We start from the raw sequence: 22061 nt of genomic DNA, 5'->3' as shown, positions 1-22061 counted from the left end.
AACTAAGTATCTTCCTCATCTATTTTTTTTGGGGGGGGGGGCTGGTTTTATTCTCATTCAGGCATAAACTTTTTGTCTTTTTAGAAGTATAGCAGTTACATGGTGAAATTATTTCAACAAATATTTGGTGAACACCTACTAGGAGCAAGCTCTTTCCTGGTTCTGCCTTCCATAAAAGGGGAGCTTCTCCAAAGTACTCCTGGTTATATTTTCATCTCTGTGATAACTGTTAGTAATAATGAAAGTAAAATGTTTTATAGATTATGAGGTGCTTATTTGATCATCAAAATTGTCTTGTAAGAGAAGAGATGAAAGGGATGTTCAAGGGTGTTTACAAGGCTGACCACTTGTTTCCTATACATTTAAAAAAATGAGTATTTGGTGCATAACATTGTGTACACAGTCAGCACTTATCTGGCATCCTTGAGAATAGACATGAGTATTCTTTAAGAATTTAAAGCAAATGAAGCAAAGTTAGTTTTACACAGCACAACTTTGATGTGCAAAGGAAAAAAAATCATTTCTGTACTTTCTCATGATTGGTGTAATATTCCTTAGGAGCACCATGATTGACATGATATTCATGTCTTCTCAGGCTATTCTCGTGAAGCAGTGCTCTCAAGGAAGTTAGAGGCTCTAGATTCATGCCAAGTCTTTGAAGGTTCCTGCTCTTTCACTGCTGCTGCTCTGAAGATGACACCAGTTGCAGGAGACTTGCAGTAATGAGGTGGGGCCTATGTGCGCTGTCCACCAGCTCCTAGAATTTGTCTCCAGGCAATGAATCTGGTCTTTCATGTCAACACGTTCAGGCTCAGAACTCTACCCTGCTGGCCTGGCCCCACTGAAGCTGCTTTTGATGTTGCAGTTTTTGGTACTTGGCATGCTATGTAACCTTGTGTTTTGGCTATCTACCCAACAGACTTGGGAAGGGGCTCACCTCATCACTGGTAGCCATGGTCCTCATGACAAGCGTGTTGGCCTCTACTCTGCATTAATCTGCATCTGGGATTGTTGGGACCATGGGAGGTCTTTTGGGCCTTGCAAGAGGCAGACAAGAATGGAACATTTGCTTATGCTTTCTCTTGACCTAAACATGTTACCCATTTAAATCTGCTTCTACTCACCTGTGTTAGGAAAATGTTATCCCATGAAGCATATCCTCCCAGAGTTCCAAAGTGTCCTCTGCTTTTAGCTTTTCCTTTAGGCTGTCTCACTGGCCTTCCCAAGGTTGAAAGCTTTGGGGAAGAGGGTGAGGATGATCATAGCTCGCCACTTGTTTCCTACATATTTTCTTCTATCCCTTCCTGCACCCTCCAACAGCATGAAGGAACAGGCTTTCCCTTCTTTCCATGTGGCAGATTTCCTCAGGAGAAATCTCTGTTTATAGCGAGGACCACCTATTCTGCTTGTCAGAGGCAGAATATTCTTTGTTTGCATTTCTGCTATAACTATCCTAATGAGTCCAAAATAAGTGAATGCCTCTCACAGAATTGGTGGAAAGTCTTATCCACAGACAGGCAATATAGAAAAGAGCAGAAATATAGTTAAAAAAAATATTAACCCTCAGGAAAAGAACAAAGTTGGATGAATAGGACTACTTGACTTCAAGACTATAAAGCTACAGAAATCATGATGAAAGGATAAGACAAATAGATCAGTGCAACAGAATACAGAGCCCCCAAAATAGACATATGTAAATATAGTCAACTGATTTTTGGCAAAAAAGCAAAGGCAATACAATGGATAGTCTTTTCAACAAATGGTGGAGGGACACTGAGCTTCCACATGCAAAAAAAGAAAAAAAAGAATCTGTACAAGGACCTTATGCCTTTAAAAAAATTAAGTCAACATGGGTCATGGACCTGAATTCAAAATGCTGAAACACAAAACTCCTAGACGCTGGAGAAAATTTAGTTGACTCTGAGTTTGATGACAACTTTTTAGATACAACACCAAAGGCAGGATCTCAGAAAGATGGAATTAAAATGCTGGCCTTTATTAAAATTAAATTTTTCTACTCAGCAAAAGATACTACCAAGAGAAAGAAAAGACTAGACATAGACTGGGAGAATATTTTTTGCAAAAGACATATCTGATAAAGGCCTATTATTGAGAATATACAAAGAACTCTTAAACTCAATAATAACAAACAACCTGCTTAAAAATCAACAAAAAACCTTTAAAAACACTCACAAAAGAAGATATACAGGTGGAAAGTAAGCATATGAAGATATTCACATCATATTTCATCATAGAAATGCAAACTAAAATGACATACAACCATATATCTATTAGAATGGCTAAAACTTGGAACACTGACAACATCATGTGCTGGCAAAGATAGGGAGCAACAGGAATTCTCATTCATTGATTGCTGGTGGAAAAGCAAAATGGTACAACCCCTTTGGAAGACAGTTTGGCACTTTCTTACAAAACTAAATATAGTCTTACCATAAGATCTAGGAATCATACTCCTTGAAATTTACCCAAAGGAGTTGGAGATTTCTGTCTACATAAAAACTTGTACTCTGGTCCTTACAGAAATTTATTCATAACTGCCCAAACTTCAAAACAACCATGATGTCCTTCAGTAGATGGGTTTATAAAGTGCAATATCTAGACAATGGAATACTATTTAATGCTGAAAAGAAATGAGCTCTCAAGCAACCAATAGACATGGAGGAATATTATATGCATATCACTAAGTAAAAGAAGCTAATTTGAAAAGACTATATGGGGAATATATGGAAGGCTATATATGGAATCATACTATATGATTCCAACTATATGACATATTATAAAACGCAAAACTATAGAGACAGTAACAAGCTCAGTGGTTGCCTGGGTTTGGGCAGGGAGTATGGAGAAATGTATGGGTAGGAAAAGTATGTTTTTTAGGCAGAGAATCTACTCTGTATGATATAATAATGGTGGATACACGTTACTATCAGTTCAGTTCATTCACTCTTTGCGACCCCATGTTACTATCCATTTATCTAAACTCATTTGTCCTTTTATACAGTTCATGAGGTTCTCATGGCAAGTATACTGGGGTAGTTTGCCATTCCCTCCTCCAGAGCTGGCTTAAAACTAAATATTTAAAAACAAAAAACAAAAAAAACCTAAGATCATGATATCTGGCCTCATTACTTCATGGCAAAGAGGGGGAGAAGGTGGAAGTAGTGACAGATTTCCTCTTCTTAGGCTCTAAAATCACTGCAGCTAGGACTGAAGCCATGAAATCAGAAGCCATTTGTTTCTTAGCAGGTCTATGACAAACCTAGAGATAGGTTTAACACATTTAAACATGTTAGACACTATTCTACTGACAAAAGTCCATATAGTCAAGGCAATGGTCTTCCCAGTGGTCACATATGGTTGTGAGAGCTGGACTGCGAAGAAGGTGGAGCACCAAAAAATTGATGCCTTTGAACTATGGTGCTGGAGAAGACTCCTGAAGGGTCCTTGGACAGCAAGGAGATCAAACCCATCAATCTTAAGGGAAATCAACCCTGAATACTCATTGGAAGGACTGATGCTGAAACTCTAGTATCTTGGTCATCTGATGCGAACAGCTGACTCATTGGAAAAGCCCCTGAAGCTGGGAAAGATTAAGGGCAGGAAGAGAAGAGAGCATGAAAGGATGAGAAGGCTGGATGGTATCACCAATGCAACAGACATGAACTTGGGCAAACTTTGGGAGATGCATAGGGACAGAGAGGCCTGGAGTACTGCAGTCCATGGGGTCGCAAGGAGTCGGGCACGACTGAGCAAGTGAACAACATTTACACCCATAGAACGTACAACACCAAGGGTGAACCCTAAAGAAAACTGGAAACCTTGGGAGATTATGATGAATCAATGTAGGTTCACAGATTTTAGCAAATGTATCACTCTGGGATGGAGAAGCAAATGGCAGCCCACTCCAGTATTCTTGCCTGGGAAATTCCATGAATAGAGGTGCCTGGAGCGCTACAGTCTATGAGGTCACAATAGTCAGACCTTACTTACTGACTAACCACCACCACTGTCACTCTGGGAAGGGTGCTGATAAGGAGGGAGGGAATGCATGAGTCACTGGGGCAAAGGGTACATGGGAAACCTCTGTGCTTTCCCCTCAATTTTGCTGTGTACTTAAACATTTGTTTAAAAGTAGCCGTTGAAAATATTAACTCTGTTACATCGCTAAACAAAATATAATAGTGAAGAAGAGAGCTATACAAAATCACCTGAAGGAACAGACTCATTCCCAGGGCAGAAGGCTTGATGGAGGCGTTAAGACACAAGAAGAATGGATGTGTGATCAAAAGAAAGTCAATGAGCAATGCAAGCCCAGACAGTCATGAAAGGCTCATAAAATTCTACTTGGCAATGCTGTGTGAGTTCTTTCTTAAGAAAGGGTAACATAGGCTGATGACATTCAACGTGTGAATTATATCCTACTTGAACTATATAAGATTAACAAGCAAACTTCTGAGTATAATCTGGCTTCCTGTGTCCTTTTTCCCAGAGAAAGCTGGTCATTCTAAAATGACTACTGTAATCCAGAGGGCAATTATAGTTTTTCTATAAGTAAAATAACTGTAAAAATGAAAGTATTAGTCACTCTGTTGTATCTGACTCTTTGTGACCTCGTGGACTATAGCTTGCCAGGCTCCTCTGTCTAAGGAATTTTCCAGGCAAGAATATTGGAGTGGGTAGCCATTTCCTTTTCCAGGGATCTTTCTGATCCAGGGATCAAACTCGGATCTCTTGCATTGCAGGCAGGTTCTTTGCCATCTGAGCCACCAGGGTCTAGGAAAATTGTACTCTGGTTTATATATCAGTCCTCTTTCTAATGGGAAGAACTCCTCGGTTTGCTAAGATTAGGTCTTGAGCCTATATAGCTGAGGCTCAGACGTGGGACTGGGGTTAATTCACAAAATGAAAACTGCCTTGTGAGATGTTCACCTTCTTTCAAGAGGACTTTCTCCTCCTCTCTCCTCTGGAGCTACCTTAGAGTCATATGTAAGGTGACGGAATTTGACATTGTTAGCCAATGGTAACTTAGAGGGCACTCATTCCAATAAATTCCATTCCAAATAGGAGACCAGCCTTAAAGAATGAATAGAAATGAGAGATATTGTTTGCTTCCTTCTTTCCATTATCATAAAATGTTATATATTGGACCCTGTTCCAAAGTTGTGGATGACATAAAGACATCACTTCCAAAATTATGGGAACTCTGACACCTTGTAAAATATAGTTCTTATCTGGTTTGGAGACCAAGTAAAACAGAGAGGACTGGTAGGGTTTTAAAAACTGCAAATATTTAATAGCTGTTAAATACTTGCTAAGTAACTATTAGCTGTTCTGGTGAGAATTTATACTCAGCTAACTTTATGGAATTCTATTAAGGGTTTGGGACAGAAAGAAGATAACAGTAACAATGAAAACTGTGACTAGTAGACTCTTATGACCTCAGTTGATTCTTATGGTTTCCCTGTGAATCAGTTGTTCCCATCTCCACTTTCTAGAAGGAGTAGGAAAGTTGTCCAACCTGGGCAGGAGAGCAGTAGAGATACACTCAGCTATACTAACCCCTGTGCTATTTCCATACTCCACGTACACGTGCCCAGCCTGACCCACTGTAGGAGCCAGAATTCTGGATCAATTGCAAAGGGCCAGAAGATGGGGTTTCCTCCAAAATATCAAGATCTAATTTATTTAGTAGACAATGTTAAATGTATTTTAACACTTAGAATGCCCTCAGACATCATTATGTTAATTTTATCTCAAGTCTTTCAATGTCTGACTAGTCATTTTTAATCAAGGTATCAACACAATTCATAATTTCAATTTTTCCTCTCATAATAATTATTTAAAAATGCATGAAATTGTAGAAAGTCCACATTGGGGAACAGCTGCTGATTCACCCTCACTGGTATAACCAAAGCTTTGGAAGTGAAACAGAAGAAATAAAAGTTGGCTTCTAGAAGGAGCATGTAAATGGTTCAATTGATTAGAATGTCATGGACAACCAAGTGGTTTATCTTCCACTTCAGAAAAATTCAGAATTTTATATTTCTTCTCATTCAGGTAGAAAATGAAGACTAAGTGGTAAGAGTAAAGGATGGGGATTCACTTGAGCTTCAGCTTTTCTTGCCATCTTGCAGTACATCTAACCTCTCTTTTACAGGCAATTGGCACCTTCTGTGATGACACTTTCTATGAAAAAGTGAATATTTCATGACATAAAGAGACTTTATCTACCAAAGGGCTGCTTCTAAAATGCTATAAGCTATCAAAATTATTTATATATATAATTAAACTATATTCTGTTTTAAACAATTGAAGTGTTAAGTTTAATGCTGTCTATAGAAGGATACAATATTAATTGAAATTCAAACTTGTAGGCTTTCCAAGAAAGAAATGTTAAACAAATATAAAAACTGAGTTGTTTTAATTTTTATTTTCTTAAAAAAATGTTAAATGTTAGATGTTAAAAACAGTTTAATATTATTAAAACTTAGGATAGTACAAAAAATAATTAACTCAGATGTCAAGTGCTCCTACTGAAAGGCCATTTAAACCACAGTAAATGTAAACTTCCAATAGGCAGCTTCCAAGATTTTCCATCTAAAAATAAATATCAAAGATAAGGCATATAGGAGAGGGAAGCAAAGCTGGAAATTATAAAATGCTATTAAATAATTTATGTCAAGGCCATTTAAACATGAATCAATGGACAATGTTTTAAAACCATTGGAAAGAGAAGGCAATGAGGATACATGGAAGAACTATACAAAAAAGATCTTCATAACCCAGATATCCATGATGGTGTGATCACTCACCTAGAGCCAGACATCCTGGAATGTGAAGTCACGTGGGCCTTAGGAAGCATCACTACAAACAAAGCTAATGGAGGTGATGGAATTTCAGTTGAGCTGTTTCAAAACCTAAAGGTGATGCTGTGAAAGTGCTGCACTCAATATGCCAGCAAATTTGGAAAACCCAGCAGTGGCCACAAGACTAGAAAAGGTCAGTTTTCATTCCATTCTTTGGCAATGCCAAAGAATGTTCAAACTACGGCACAATTGCACACATCACACATGCTAGCAAAGTAATGCTCAAAATTCTCCAAGCCACACTTCAACAGTATGTGAATCCTGAACTTCCAGAGGTTCAAGCTGGATTTAGAAAAGGCAGAGGAAACACAGATCAAATTGCCAACATCCACTGGATCATTGAAAAAGGAAGAGAGTTCCATAAAAACATGTATTTCTGCTTTAGTAACTATGCCAAAGCCTTTGACTGTGTGGATCACAACATAATGTGGAAAATTCGTAAAGAGGTGGGAATACCTGGCCACCTTATCTACCTCCTGAGAAATCTGTACGCAGATCAGGAAGCAACAGTTAGAACTGGACATGGAACAATAGACTGGTTCCAAATTGGGAAAGCAGTACGTCAAGGCTGTATATTGTCACCCTGCTTATTTAACTTATATGCAGTGTACATCATACAAAATGCCAGGCTGGATGAAGCACAAGTGGGAATCAAGATTGCTGGGAGAAATATCAATAACCTCAAATATGTAGATGATACCACCCTTATGGCAGAAAGTGAAGAACTAAAGAGCCTCTTGAAGAAAGTGAAAGAGGAGAGTGAAAAAGTTGCCCTAAAACTCTGCATTCAATAAATGAACATCATGGCATCTATCACCTGAAATCCTATCACTTCAAGGCAAATAGACAAGGAAACAATGGAAATAGCGAGATACTTTATTTTCTTGGGCTCCAAAATCACTGCAGATGGTGATTGCAGCCATGAAATTAAAAGACACTTGCTCCTTGGAAGAAAAGCTATTACCTAACTAGACAGCATATTAAAAACCAGAGACACTACTTTGCCAACAAAGGTCCATCTAGTCAAAACTATGGTTTTTCCAGTAGTCATGTGAGAGTTGGACTATAAAGAAAGCTGAGCGCTGAAGAATTGATGCTTTTGAACTGTGGTGTTGGAGAAGACTCTTGAGAGTCCCTTGGACTGCAAGGAGATCCAACCAGTCCATCCTAAAGGAGATCAGTCCTGGGTGTTCATTGGAAGGACTGATGTTGAAGCTGAAACTCCAATACTTTGGCCACCTGATGTGAAGAACTGACTCAGTGGAAAAGACTCTGATGCTGGGAAAGATTGAAGGCAGGAGGAGAAGGGGATGACAGAGGATGAGATGGTTGGATGGCATCACCGACTTGGTGGACATGAGTTTGAGCAAACTCCAGGAGTTGGTGATGGACAGGGAAGCCTGGCATGCTGCAGTCCATGGGGTCACAAAAGGTTGGACATGACTGAGTGACTGAAAAGAAATGAATGAAACCATTGGAATCCAAATTTTTTAAAAATCACCTTTTGGTGCCCTTGATATGACCTGGCAGATTTCACACTCCAGGCAAAGCTTTGGCCAGATGAAATGTTAATCAATATTTTATGCACCTCATCACTGTTGTCCACTGGGGCCTAGGAAATCCTGCTGATGTGGGTGTAGATTAGTTGTATTAAATCAGATTCAATAGCCTTCTTAACCATCATCTTTTCCTTTCTTGTTGTGCTTCCTGTCATAGGGCTTTAGGCTACTCTCCCTGTAAGCTCCATGCCATTCACACATGTCATAGCTACTCTTCAGAACAAGATCTCAGCCACTGTTTTAGATGTTTCGCAGTGCATGCTTACCTGGGTATTTATGGATAACATATGCTTACTGCCAGAATATTTCTAACCTTGTCTACGTGTAAGATTAACAAACAAATCTTTTAAACTCTATTTAAAAGGTACCAGTCAAAAATTCAGTTCAATAACTCTTAAACACAAGAAGATTAAGAAGGATGACTTTGATCAGAGGTCAAAGAAAACACAGTGATGCACCAGGAGAATAAAGTCTTCCCACCCATGTATTCTAGCTTCCCTGGTGGCTCAGTTGGTAAAGAATCTGCCTGCAATGCTGGAGACATGGGTTTGATCCCTGAGGTGGAAAGATGCACTGGAGAAGGAAATGGCAACCTACTCCAATATTCTTGCCTGGGAAATTCCATGGGCAGAGGAGCCTGGTGGGCTACAATCCAGGGGGTCGCAAGAGTCAGACACAACTTAGACTAAACCCCCACTGCTGCCACCACCACTACTGCCACCCATGTGTTCATCAGCTTTTCTGCCTGAATCTGCAGCAGGAGGCCCGCCTTCAGGGGTAAGAGATTAATTTAGTTTTCCACCCTAATTTTTTTTTTTTTAAATCTCACACCCGGTTATTGTTAGCCATAGTGATTAATTCCAACTGCTATGGCTGGGGGTAGATGGAAGGTTGAGTGATGAGAATCGGACCAAAATAAGGGTAGCTTCCTCCTATCAGCAGAGCGAATCCTGGACAAAGAAATGAGTGGCACATTAAAAAAATGAAACCAGGTACAACATTTTCCCTTCTATGGCAGTTTTAATAAGTGTTATTATTAAAGCATTTCTCAATTTAACCATAAACATTATTAAACTTCCTAATCTATAGATTAATTTCATATTGGGCTTTCTTTGGGATGCCTTAGATATGGGCATTTTTGGGAGGGGGGTTAATCCTACAAAGAAATTGATTCTGGGTGACTTGAGAAATGATATCTTAATTAGGAAATGGCCAGACACATTACTTAATTTTTAGAAATTTCATTTACTAATGTGAACAAGTGTGATAACGATGACTGACTTAAGTCTATGCCAATCCTTTTGTGGGATAATTTATTTGATGCCTCCTACTCTGCAGAATTTGTACTGGGTGAGAATATTCACTAGCCATGGTTGGAAATCTCATTATGTGAAGAATAACTGAATGAACTAGAGAAACAAAAACTATTTTCAGTAAAAGTCAAAGACCTCCCAGTGATCTACAAGACACCGCTGCTTCTTTTTGTCTACTTCTGACCTCATTTTTTACCATTCTTCATCTTGCTTGACTTCCCTGGTGGCTCAGATGGTAAAGCGTCTGCCTACAATGTGGGAGACCCGGGTTCAAGCCCTGCATCCGGAAGATCTCCTGGAGAAGGAAATGGCAACCCACTTCAGTATTCTTGCCTGGAGAATCCCATGGATGGAGGATCCTGGCAGTCCATGGGGTCACAAAGAGTCGGACGCGACTGAGTGACTTTGCTTTCACTTTCACCTTGCTTACTCTGCTTTATTTTTTATTTATTTATTTTTATTATTATTATTTTATTTTTACTTTACAGTACTGTATTGGTTTTGCCATACATCAACATGAATCCACCACAGGCGTATATAAGTTCCCACTCCTGAACTCTCCTCCCACTTCCCTCCCCATACCATCCCTCTGGGTTACCCCAGTGCACCAACCCCAAGCATCCTGTATCTTGCATCAAACCTAGACTGGCCATTCGTTTCTTATATGATATTATACATGTTTCAATGCCATTCTCCCAAAACATCCCACCCTCTCCCTCTCCCACAGAGTCCAAAAGACTGTTCTGTACACCTGCGTCTCTTTTGCTGCTCACATACAGGGTTATCATTACCATCTTTCTAAATTCCATATATATGCATTAGTATACTGTATTGGTGTTTTTCTTTCTGGCTTACTTCACTCTGTATAATCGACTCCAGTTTCATCCACCTCATTACAACTGATTCAAATGTATTTTTTGTGATGGCTGAGTAATACTCCATTGTGTATATGCACCACAGTTTTCTTATCCTTCATCTGCTGATGGACATCTATGTTGTTTCCATGTCCTGGCTATTATAAACGGTGCTGCGATGAACATTGGGGTACATGTGTCGCTTTCAATTCTGGTTTCCTTGGTGTGTATGCCCAGCAGTGGGACTGCTGGGTCATATGGCAGTTCTAGTTCCAGTTTTTTAAGGAATCTCCACACTGTTCTCCATGGTGGCTGTACTAGTTTGCATTCCCACCAACAGTGTAGGAGGGTTCCCTTTTCTCCACACCCTCTCCAGCATTTATTGCTTGTAGACTTTTGGATCACAGCCATTCTGACTAATAGATGAAGAAATATACCATGTTCACGGATTGGATGAATCAATATAGTGAAAAGAGTATACTACCCAAAGCAATTTACAAATTCAATGCAATCCCTATCAAGCTACCAGCCACATTTTTCACAGAACTAGAACAAATAATTTCACAATTTGTATGGAAATACAAAAAAACCTCGAATAGCCAAAGCAATCTTGAGAAAGAAGAATGGAACTGGAGGAATCAACCTGCCTGACTTCAGCCTCTACTACAAAGCCACAGTCATCAAGACAGTATGGTACTGGCACAAAGACAGAAATATAGATCAATGGAACAAAATAGAAAGCCCAGAGATAAATCCACACACCTATGGACATCTTATCTTTGACAAAGGAGACAAGAATATACAATGGATTAAAGACAGTGTCTTTAACAAATGGTGCTGGGAAAACTGGTCAACCACTTGTAAAAGAATGAAACTAGAACACTTTCTAACACCATACACAAAAATAAACTCAAAATGGATTAAAGATCTAAATGTAAGACCAGAAACTATAAAACTCCTAGAGGAGAACATAGGCAAAACACTCTCCGACATAAATCACAGCAGGATCCTCTATGATCCACCTCCCAGAATTCTGGAAATAAAAGCAAAAATAAACAAATGGGACCTAATTAAAATTAAAAGCTTCTGCACAACAAAGGAAAATATAAGCAAGGTGAAAAGACAGCCTTCAGAATGGGAGAAAATAATAGCAAATGAAGCAACTGACAAACAACTAATCTCAAAAATATACAAGCAACTCATGCAGCTCAATTCCAGAAAAATAAACGACCCAATCAAAAAAATGGGCCAAAGAACTAAATAGACATTTCTCCAAAGAAGGCATACGGATGGCCAACAAACACATGAAAAGATGCTCAACATCACTCATTATCAGAGAAATGCAAATCAAACCACAATGAGTACCACTTCACACCAGTCAGAATGGCTTACTCTGCTTTAGTCGCACAGTCCCCTTTACTGTTCATGAACAAGCCAGGCGAGTTCCCACTGGATTTCTCCTCTTTTTCTTTGGAAATGCTCTCCTCCCATATATATGAATGGCTACCTCCTTTCTTTATGTCTTTGCCCCAAATTTCAGTTGCTCAGTAATGCCAGTCCTAACATGCCATCAAAAATCGCCTTTGTGCCCTCGCCAGGACTCTTGCTCCGTTTCTTCATACCACAGCTTTTAACACCAGCTAACACACACTACATTTTAGCTATTTCTCACGTTCACTGCTACTGTCTCTTTAACCCTGCTGGAATGTAAGCCTCTCAAGGACAAGCATCTTTGTTTTTTTGTTCACTAACATATCCCAATAGAAAAGTGCCTGGCACATAATATTCAATAGAATTTTTGTTGAAAGAGCAAGTAAAACATTTAAAGAACAAGCAACTGTGTAGATCAGTGGAATACTCCAGATGGCAGGACTAGAATTTATGGACATACACAAACGAGGCACATCTGGGTTTAACACAGGAATTACTTTCCAAATGAAAGAGTTTTCCAACTTTGTCACGTAATCAAATAACCTAGAGAGTGTTAAAAATGACAGTTCCTGGACCCCAGATTACTGAAGCAGAACCTTCTGCAATCATGAGAGAGTGCTTGTTTCATACCCAAGTTCAAGAACCACTGTCCCAGACTCTCAATCACTGAGATATTCAAGTAGAGACTGAAAGATCATCTGTTAAGGAAAAAATGTTTATATGTTCACTGCAGATAAAAGCTAGACTTAAAAATTCTATGATTTTATCAAATTCATTTTAAGATGGATTAATATAGTTTGTGCTGTATTATTTAGCACAAATATATTATTATTATTTAGAAACTTTTACCTTTCCTTTCTATCAGACTCTGCTCTGGAGTTAGGATGTATAGCTCTCATGAGGAAACACAGCTCTGGAGAGTATCTCATATTACTTAACATTTAACTCTTCTGTGGAATTCTCATTACACCTAAGAATATAGGTGGAAATTTCTAGTTATTTTGGAAGATGCTATTCTTTCATTTAATGAAGGTAACTGCAATTTACCCTTAATAATGTTTAGAATCATAAGAGGCCTTCTGGATAAGCAGCCATGAGATAACCATGATTCAAAAGAAGATGAAACTGGGGTTAATAATATATAACTGAGAAGAATCCTAACTTGACATTCAATATTAAGTTGAATATTCTTTTTATAGAGAATATAATGTGCAACAAATGTGTAATAATGTGTAACAAATATTTTCACTATGAAGTAAATAAATCAATTTCAGAAAAATTCAAGTTGCCTTTTAAACAGTGGTTGTTTTAGGTATGAATAAAGTGAAATTAAATCCACAATGACAAAGCAAAAACAAAAAACAACTGGAGAAATCAAACAGCACACATCAGACTTGTTGAAAGCAAACTACTTCTCCCGCAAGCCCCGGAGTCCACGTGATTTGTCCTCCGGCTGGTCCAAAGACTCAGAAGGTTTATAGTTCAACTCTCTAGTTAGATATAATCACCTAGATTGGATTTCTTTCTATTCACAACTATCTGAAATTTTTTTTTTTTTGCTTTAGGGTAGAAAGATCATTGGAATTAATTATTTATGTTTCCCATTATGGCATAAATTTGAGTAGGGAAATAACTGAAAAATAATTTAGCATTATGAGGAAAAATAGTCACCATTCACAGAAGCCTGTTCTGAGTGGTATAATCTTGCCAAATTCTTTGAAGATCAGATATTACTGCACTGTTGAAACTAACGCTGACTGTATCAAAATGAAGTAATAATAAGAAAAATAGCACTTCCTTAAAATTACACACTGATTCTGAGTCAGATACTGTTTTAAGGGCTTTATAGGAACTGGCTCATTTGGTCCTCAGAACACCCTAATGAGGTAGGTACCAAACTCATCCCTAATTTGCAGGTTGGGAAACGGAGGCTGAGAGAGCCAGCTTCCCAAGGACACACAGTGGCAGTCACTGAACCACAACAGATTTCACCTTTCATTGATTTCCAGGAAAGTCATTTAGGAAATGTAGCTGTTTAGGATTCATAAACATTTAAATAAATGTAGGTTTTTTGAGATTTTAAACTTAAACTTCAAGAGTCCTGAATGATTTCAGTGTTTTTATTAGTTTTTTCTGTCTTGAAAGGGGTATGAATATGTTACTATATTTGAGTATATTTTTCTAATAACATATTCTGAATGAAAATTATAATACCAAGAATTGGCTGGACTCAGAAATTCATAACTGAACCTTTGATAGCACTAGCTCTATAATCGTTAGTTTTAAGCATTTTGCCAAAAGTGGGACACTTGACACTCACCTGCCTCACAATTTTCAGGCACGATCCCTTTATACAGATGCTGGCTGAAGGAAATCCTCACATCTTCTCCTTCCATGTGAATGACCAAGAGACCAGTGGTTGTTCTAGCTGGGACCCCTTGATCCACAGCTTTTATCTGCAGCCAAATAGGAAAATATTCTGAAGACGGAATTTGCTGGATTTGAATTGCTCCTGTGTATTCATTAATAGAAAGCATTGACTGGGGCTCTGCGAAGCTGAACGTGACGGTGCCATTGGGCCCCGAGTCTGGGTCACTGGCTCTGAGGATGGCAGCTGTTTGGTTTGTAGGTGACTGAGAGGAAAGAAAAATATCAAGGGGGTTCTGTTCCCAAACTGGCCTGTTGTCATTAACATCAGTGACATGTACTTTTATAACCACCGTGGCGCTTCGTGAGCCATGGACACCGCAGTCTCTGGCCACAGCCTTCAGTACGTGCTCAGACCTGGCTTCCCGGTCAAGCGTGCGGCTGGTCCTCAGTGCGCCCGCTGCAGGGTCGATGGTGAACACCCCGGAAGCCTCGTGCACCAGAGAATACTTGGTTTGCCCGTTCAGGCCCTCATCCTCATCCACGGAGGAGAGCACGAGAACCGTGGTTCCCACTAGCGCGTCCTCTCTCACAAAAGCCTCGTATTGCTGCCTGGGGAAGGAAGGGCTGTGGTCGTTGACGTCCAGAACTCTGACCTGCAGCTGCGCCGTGGAGCTTTGCGGCGGGCTCCCCAGATCCGAGCACAGGATGACGAGGGTGAAGTTGCTGACTTCCTCCCGGTCCAAAGCGCGAGTGGTTGAGAGTTCTCCCGACATTTCGTTAATAGCAAAGTACTCATCAGTATTTCCACCTATTAAATAAAGCAAGTTCAGAATATATTTGAATTGAAAAAGTAGCAGCTCTTTACTATGAATATATATATATATATATATTCATCCAACAAATATTTATTTCCTGATTATTATAGTACACTATCACTTTTGTAAGTACATGATCCAGTCCCTACCCTCACAAAGCTTCCTGATAATAATACTTGGGATAAGCAAAAAATAAAATTCAACATCTATCTTAATGCAATCAGTAATTCAAACACTTGCTTTGGCTGATTTGCAGCAGTATGATTTTTTTTCAACTTCAACTTTTTATAGTAATATGCTTTTTCTTTTTGAAGGATTAAAATGCATATTTTACTTGAAATAAAACAACAGTAGGCCTAAATAAGCAACAGTATTCAATGTTCATTTGTAGATAGCAATAAAAAATTAACAGATTGATTTAAAACAACATATTTTTTAATTTCCCCTTACTCACTATACGTTGAATGCTGGTTGTATTATTGGAATAAGGTCCTCTTCTACATGCCATGGCCCTTTGTGCATGAGCCATAACACTTCTTTCAGAGACAGTAGAACACTTGTCTATCTCTTACATAACATAAGCAAGGACTATGTTTTATTCTTTAAATATGTTCCTATGTCTTATTCTTTAAAATATGTTCCTTCTGCTATTGTATATGGTACCAACTAGAATAAAATTTAAAAGTAAAAGTGAAAGTCGCCCAGTCACGTCAGACTCTTTGTGAACCCATGGACTATACAGTACATAGAATTCTCCAGGCCAGAATGCTGGAGTGGGTAGCCGTTCCCTTCTCCAGGGGATCTTCCCAACCCAGAGATCAAACCCAGGTCTCCTGCACTGCAGGTGGATTCTTTCCCAGCTGAGCCACAAGGGAAGCCCTTTATGCAAGAGAGCAAAAGAGACAGAGAGATAAAGAACAGACTTTTGGACTCTATGGAAGAAGGCGAGGGTGGGATGGTTTGAGTGAATAGCATTGAGATATGTATATTACCATATATGAAACAGATCTCCAGTCTAGGTTTGATGCATGAGACAGGGCGCTCAGGGCTGGTGCACTGGGATGCCCTGGGGGATCGGATGGGGAGGGAGGTGGGAGGCGGGTTCAGGATTGAGGATACATGAACACCCATAGCTGATTCATATCAATGTATGGCAAAACCACTGCAATATTGTAAAGTAACTAGCCTCCAATTAAAATTAACTAATTTAAAAAAAAAAAAAAAACTAAACTCAGGGATAAAGAGCTTCCAAAGGCATTTTAAAATCAACCTGAAGATTAGTTGGGAAAATGAAGTTCAGTGGCCTACCAGCCACATTTTTGGACTAGGGGGGACCATTCCCAACAGCATGAGAACTTACTGAACCCTGCAGAGGCACGTGGAGGAAGTGGAGCCGTGCTGAAAAAAACAGCGGCCTCAGGCAGTACTGGAGGCTGAGGAGCAGGGACTGCATTTGAAGGCCTTCATGAGACATGTTAATTTGTACCAAACACAGGTGGTGAAACAAATTACATTTCTGTGGCATTTGTGATTGATAAAGCCATTCATTCCCTCATTAAACATTTTAACAACACCTGTCATGTACCAAATATGTGTTGGGACACTGGGAATATGAGGAGAGGGAAGATGTGATCTGACTTCTAAGAGTTTACAGTCCAGGAGGAAAGGCACGTCCATACCTGGACATTAAAGTATGATGTGAAACTCACATGTGCAGGACACTGGGAGGACAGAAGATGATCACAGCGTCCTGCATTAGGATGGCAAGAAAATGCTTATTATAAACAGTGACACCAAACTAACTCCTAAAGGGAAGGAAGCCAGGCTTAGGGAAGGGAGAGGGAAGAGGGTCAAACGTGGGTGAAGCCCCAGGAATATGACAAAGTAATGGTTGCAAACATTTTAGCATGACTAGAATATAGGTCCCCCTGGGTATCTGAGGGTAGAATGTAGGCAGAAAGAGGATTGACAGTGGCAGGAACATAAATCTGGAAGATAAGCAGGATATCCATCATGAATGGCCCTGTATATACTGCCAAGACGCTGGGCTTTATCTTGAAATCTACCTGCAAGATTTTAGACAGGAAGACACTGTGAATCACATTTCTGTTTGAGGAAGAATCCTGGGCAGTAGTGTCAGAGCTTTTAGACTAGTTGAAGATAGGAGACTATCACAGTGTCTGTGAGAGCAATGAGAAGGTTCTGGAAAGATATGCACTTAGAGGAATTGGATGCATTCCAAAGATACAGAGGAGGAACAGTTAGCAGTAAGGAAGGTAAGACTCATGATCTGGCTTAGGAGAAAGACTGAAAGGTGTGTAGACCAGTTGTGTTTAAAATGAGGTCTGAGGACCCTTCAGTTCAGTTGCTCACTCGTGTCTGACTCTTTGTGACCCCATGAACTGCAGCACACCAGGACTCCCTGTCCACCACCAACTCCTGGAGTCCACCTAAACCCATGTCCATCGAGTCAGTGATGCCATCCAACCATCACATCCTCTGTCGTCCCCTTCTCCTCCTGCCCTCAATCTTTCCCAGCATCAGGGTCTTTTCAAATGAGTCAGCTCTTCACATCAGGTGGCCGAAGTATTAGAGTTTCAACTTCAACAATAGTCCTTCCAGTGAATACCCAGGATTGATATCCTTTAGGACTGGTTGGATCTCCTTGCAGTCCAAGGGACTCTCAAGAGTCTTCTCCAACACCGCAGTTCAAAAGCATCAGTTCTTCGGTGCTCAGCTTTCTTTATAGTACAACTCTCACATCCATACATGACCACTGGAAAAACCATAGCCTTGACTAGACAGATCTTTGTTGGCAAAGTAATGTCTCTGCTTTTCAATATGCTATCTAGGTTGGTCATAACTTTCCTTTCCAAGGAGATCAGTTCAGTTTAGTCACTCAGTTGTGTCCAACTCTTTGCGACCCCATGAATCCCAGCACGCCAGGCCTCCCTGTCCATCACCAACTCCCGGAGTTCACTCAGATTCATGTCCATCGAGTCCGTGATGCCATCCAGCCATCTCATCCTCTGTTGCCCCCTTCTCCTCCTGCCCCCAATTCCTCCCAGTATCAGGGTCTTTTCCAATGAGTCAACTCTTCACATGAGGTGGCCAGAGTACTGGAGCTTCAGCTTTAGCATTATTCCTTCCAAAGAAATCCCAGGGCTGATCTCCTTCAGAATAGACTGGTTGGATCTCCTTGCAGTCCAAGGGACTCTCAAGAGTCTTCTCCAACACCACAGTTCAAAAGTATCAATTCTTCAGTGCTCAGCCTTCTTTACAGTCCAACTTTCACATCCATACATGAAGCGTCTTTTAATTTCATGGCTGCAATAACCATCTGCAGTGATTTTGGAGACCGGAAAAATAGTCAGCCACTGTTTCCTTGTCTATTTGCCATGAAATGATGGGACCGGATGCCATGATCTTAGTTTTCTGAATGTTGAGCTTTACGCCCACTTTTCACTCTCCTCTTTCCCTTTCATCAAGAGCCTCTTTAGTTCTTCTTCACTTTCTACCATAAGGGTGGTGTCATCTGCATATCTGAGGTTATTGATATTTCTCCCTGAGGACCCTGAGGTTATATAAAACTATCTAAGGAGTATCTAGTGGCTCAGATGGTAAAGCGTCTGTCTGCAATGCAGGAGACCCAGGTTCGATCCCTCGGCTGGGAAGATCCCCTGGAGAAGGAAATGGCAGCCCACTCCAGTATTCTTGCCTGGAAAATCCCATGGACCGTGGAGCCTGGTAGGCTACCATCCATGGGGTTGCAAAGAGTCAGACACAACTGAGTGACTTCACTTTCAAGGAGTATCTGGAAACAGGTTTTAGGGCAATAACCAGAAGTTTAGTTTACATATCCTTATTCTGAAAATGGTTCTGCCTGAGAAAACCCATAGGATCACGTGGGTTTGTCTTTCCCAGAATCACTTTATAATTACCCTTCTTACAAATTATAAAAGGAAGGTTCACTTGTCACCCTTCCCAACCTGACCAAGGTGTACTAGACCAGGGTATGAAAGTTCTAGACTGCCAGGTAAGGGGGCATTCCCAATATTGGGGTTTCACATTGAAACAAGAACTGACTTGAATGCCTGGGGGATACTTTTTTTTTTTTTTTTTTTGAGAGGACCTTTGCTATGAACTAAACTTTAGGGCCTATTCTCAGTTGGTAAAGAATCTGCCTGCAATGCAGGAGACCCTGGTTCAATTCCTGGGTTGGGAAGATCCACTGGGGAAGGGATAGGCTACCCACTCTAGTATTCTTTGGGCTTCTCTGGTGGGTCGGACAGTAAAGAATCTGCCTGCAATGTGGGAGACATGGGTTCGAGCCCTGGGTTGGGAAGATCCTCTGGGGAAGGGAACAGGTATCCATTCCAGTACTCTGACCTCTCCAAAACAGAGGATCCTGGCAGGCTACAGTCCATGGGGTCAGAAAGAGTCAGATACGACTGAGCAACTTTCAGTTTCAAGTTCCTAAGTAGTAAATAAATAGATAATAAAAGCCATTAATTGATTTGGAGATACATATCAGAAGGAGTTTAAAAAATGTTACTACTATAACAACAATCCATATAATAATCTGTCTACAATGTAAAAAACGTGAACAAGGATTATCAGTGTTTACATCTGTAACAAGATTTTTTAAGGGCATATTGAGCAAGAAACGCTGATCACTTGAAGAAATTCTAGAAGAAGCCAGATCGTGATGAGGTGAATGAAAAGGGAGTGATGTTCAGTTTTAGACACAATGACAATGAGATGCTATTGGACATGAAGATTGGGTCCTTGAGGCTATCAGGAAAAAATGCTGAAACAATTTGAAATGGAGGGAAATAATAAGTGGATGTTCTATGGTAAAAATAAAGATCAGTGTGACTAGTCTGGTTTTGACATCAGAATTGTCTTCCAGGTATTTTATCTTCATTGTCTTTCAGGTATTTTATCTCTGTAAATTGCTGAAAACTAACCCATCACTCCATGGGAAATAGATGGGGAAACAGTGGAAACAGTGACAGACTTTATTTTGGGGGGCTCCAAAATCACTGCAGATGGTGATTGCAGCCATGAAATTAAAAGACGCTTACTCCTTGGAAGAAAAGTTATGACCAACCTAAATAGCATATTCAAAAGCAGAGATATTACTTTGCTGACTAAGGTCCATCTAGTCAAGGCTATGGTTTTTCCTGTGGTCATGTATGGATGTGAGAGTTGGACTGTGAAGAAAGCTGAGCACCAAAGAATTGATGCTTTTGAACTGTGGTGTTGGAGAAGACTCTTGAGAGTCCCTTGGACTGCAAGGAGATCCAACTAGTCCATTCTGAAGGAGATCAGTCCTGGGTGTTCTTTGGAAGGAATGATGGTAAAGCTGAAACTCCAGTACTTTGGCCACTTCATGCGAAGAGTTGACTCATTGGAAAAGACTCTAACGCTGGGAGGGATTAGGGGCAGGAGGAGAAGGGAACGACAGAGGATGAGATGGCTGGATGGCATCATGGACTCGATGGACGTGAGTCTGAGTGAACTCTGGGAGTTGGTGATGGACAGGGAGGCCTGGCGTGCTGTGATTCACGGGGTCACAAACAGTCGGACACGACTGAGCGACTGAACTGAACTGAACTGAAATACATAATGAAAACGGTTCATGTTCACAGAAATCCAAATTCATTGTGTCTGGTGGAATGGCAATGATTACTGTCCTGTGGATAGAACTCTTCTACATTTCAAAATCCCTTATGTTCTCTCTCCGTGTGTATGTGTGTGTTTCTTAGATTTCTCCTTGAACCAATTTTAACATCTTTTTGGCCTAATGAGTTGAATAAAAACCTTTGGAAGTTGTCAGTTTTATATTTGTATGAAATCCATTATTTTTCTTTGAAAAACATATCCCTTGATAGGCAGTCCTAGAGTCATGATGGTACAGAGCAAAGCCCACAGTCCACCACAGCACATAAAGTGTGGACAAAAATGCTATGCTATTTATTTTTAGTCAAGGGCACTGATCCTGATTCTACTTTCTCACTGTAAAAAGAAATAAAGTAGAAAATAAAAAATTATTAGAAGGTGGGATCAAGATGGTGGAGTGGGAAGACCCTGAGCTTACCTCCTCTTAGGAAGACAAAATTACATCGATATAAAAAGAAATTCTCTCTTAAATTGACCTGAAGTCTAGCAGACTTCCTCTTCTAAAACCAAGATTATAGAGGAAGAACCACAAGGTGTCTGGTATTAGGGAAGAAGTCTTGTCAGGACCCACACCCTTGGTGGGTAACACAGAATAAGATTTCACAGGCTCAGGGAACTTTCCTTAGTTGTTAAGGATTTGAGCCCCATGTCGGGCATGCCAGCCTGGAGATAAGCGCTGGTAATATGAGCCCTTTTAGGTAGTTTGAAAACCAGAGGGGCTTAATGGAGGCCGGTAGGAAATGGAGACTCTGCTTTTGAAGAGTGTGGACACACTTTTTTGCTCTCAGTCCAGGCACAGTGGCAACCTGCCTGGTGCTCTGATCAGCCCACCGTGACTACTCCAGCACACCTCACCCTGTCTGAGACAGGCTCTGACCTCAGCCCCTCCTGCTCCAGCCCCACTCTGTGACAAGATAGAATCACCAGTGTACCTTGGGAAAGGCCAGGGCTGGCTCAAGTCTCCTCTTCCAGCCTCTTGGGCCCCATGCCTACCCCTGGCCAAGACAGAAGCCTCTGTAGCACCAAGGAGATGATAACCTCACTCAGAACTGTGGCTTCAGCCTCTCCAAACCTGGCCCCACCTCTCAACATGGCAGCAACTGCTAGCACATCCCAAGAAAAGTCATGGCTCATGGTCACTTTAGAT

The 22061-nt window shown here is 40.4% G+C and overlaps 1 protein-coding gene across 1 annotated transcript in view; it reads right to left on the bottom strand.

Moving 5' to 3' along the window:
* DCHS2 (dachsous cadherin-related 2) overlaps positions 1–22061 on the bottom strand; it is a 349005-nt gene that overhangs the window by 79464 nt on the left and 247480 nt on the right. Inside the window, exon 13 of the mRNA XM_060400925.1 lies at positions 14365–15222. Within this exon, the coding sequence (XP_060256908.1) occupies positions 14365–15222 (858 nt within the window). The remainder of the gene's footprint in view (positions 1–14364; positions 15223–22061) is intronic.

The sequence above is a fragment of the Ovis aries genome, chromosome 17 (genome assembly GCF_016772045.2).
Source record: "Ovis aries strain OAR_USU_Benz2616 breed Rambouillet chromosome 17, ARS-UI_Ramb_v3.0, whole genome shotgun sequence".
Lineage (NCBI taxonomy): Eukaryota > Metazoa > Chordata > Mammalia > Artiodactyla > Bovidae > Ovis > Ovis aries.
This window is presented reverse-complemented; position numbering and strand designations above follow the sequence as displayed.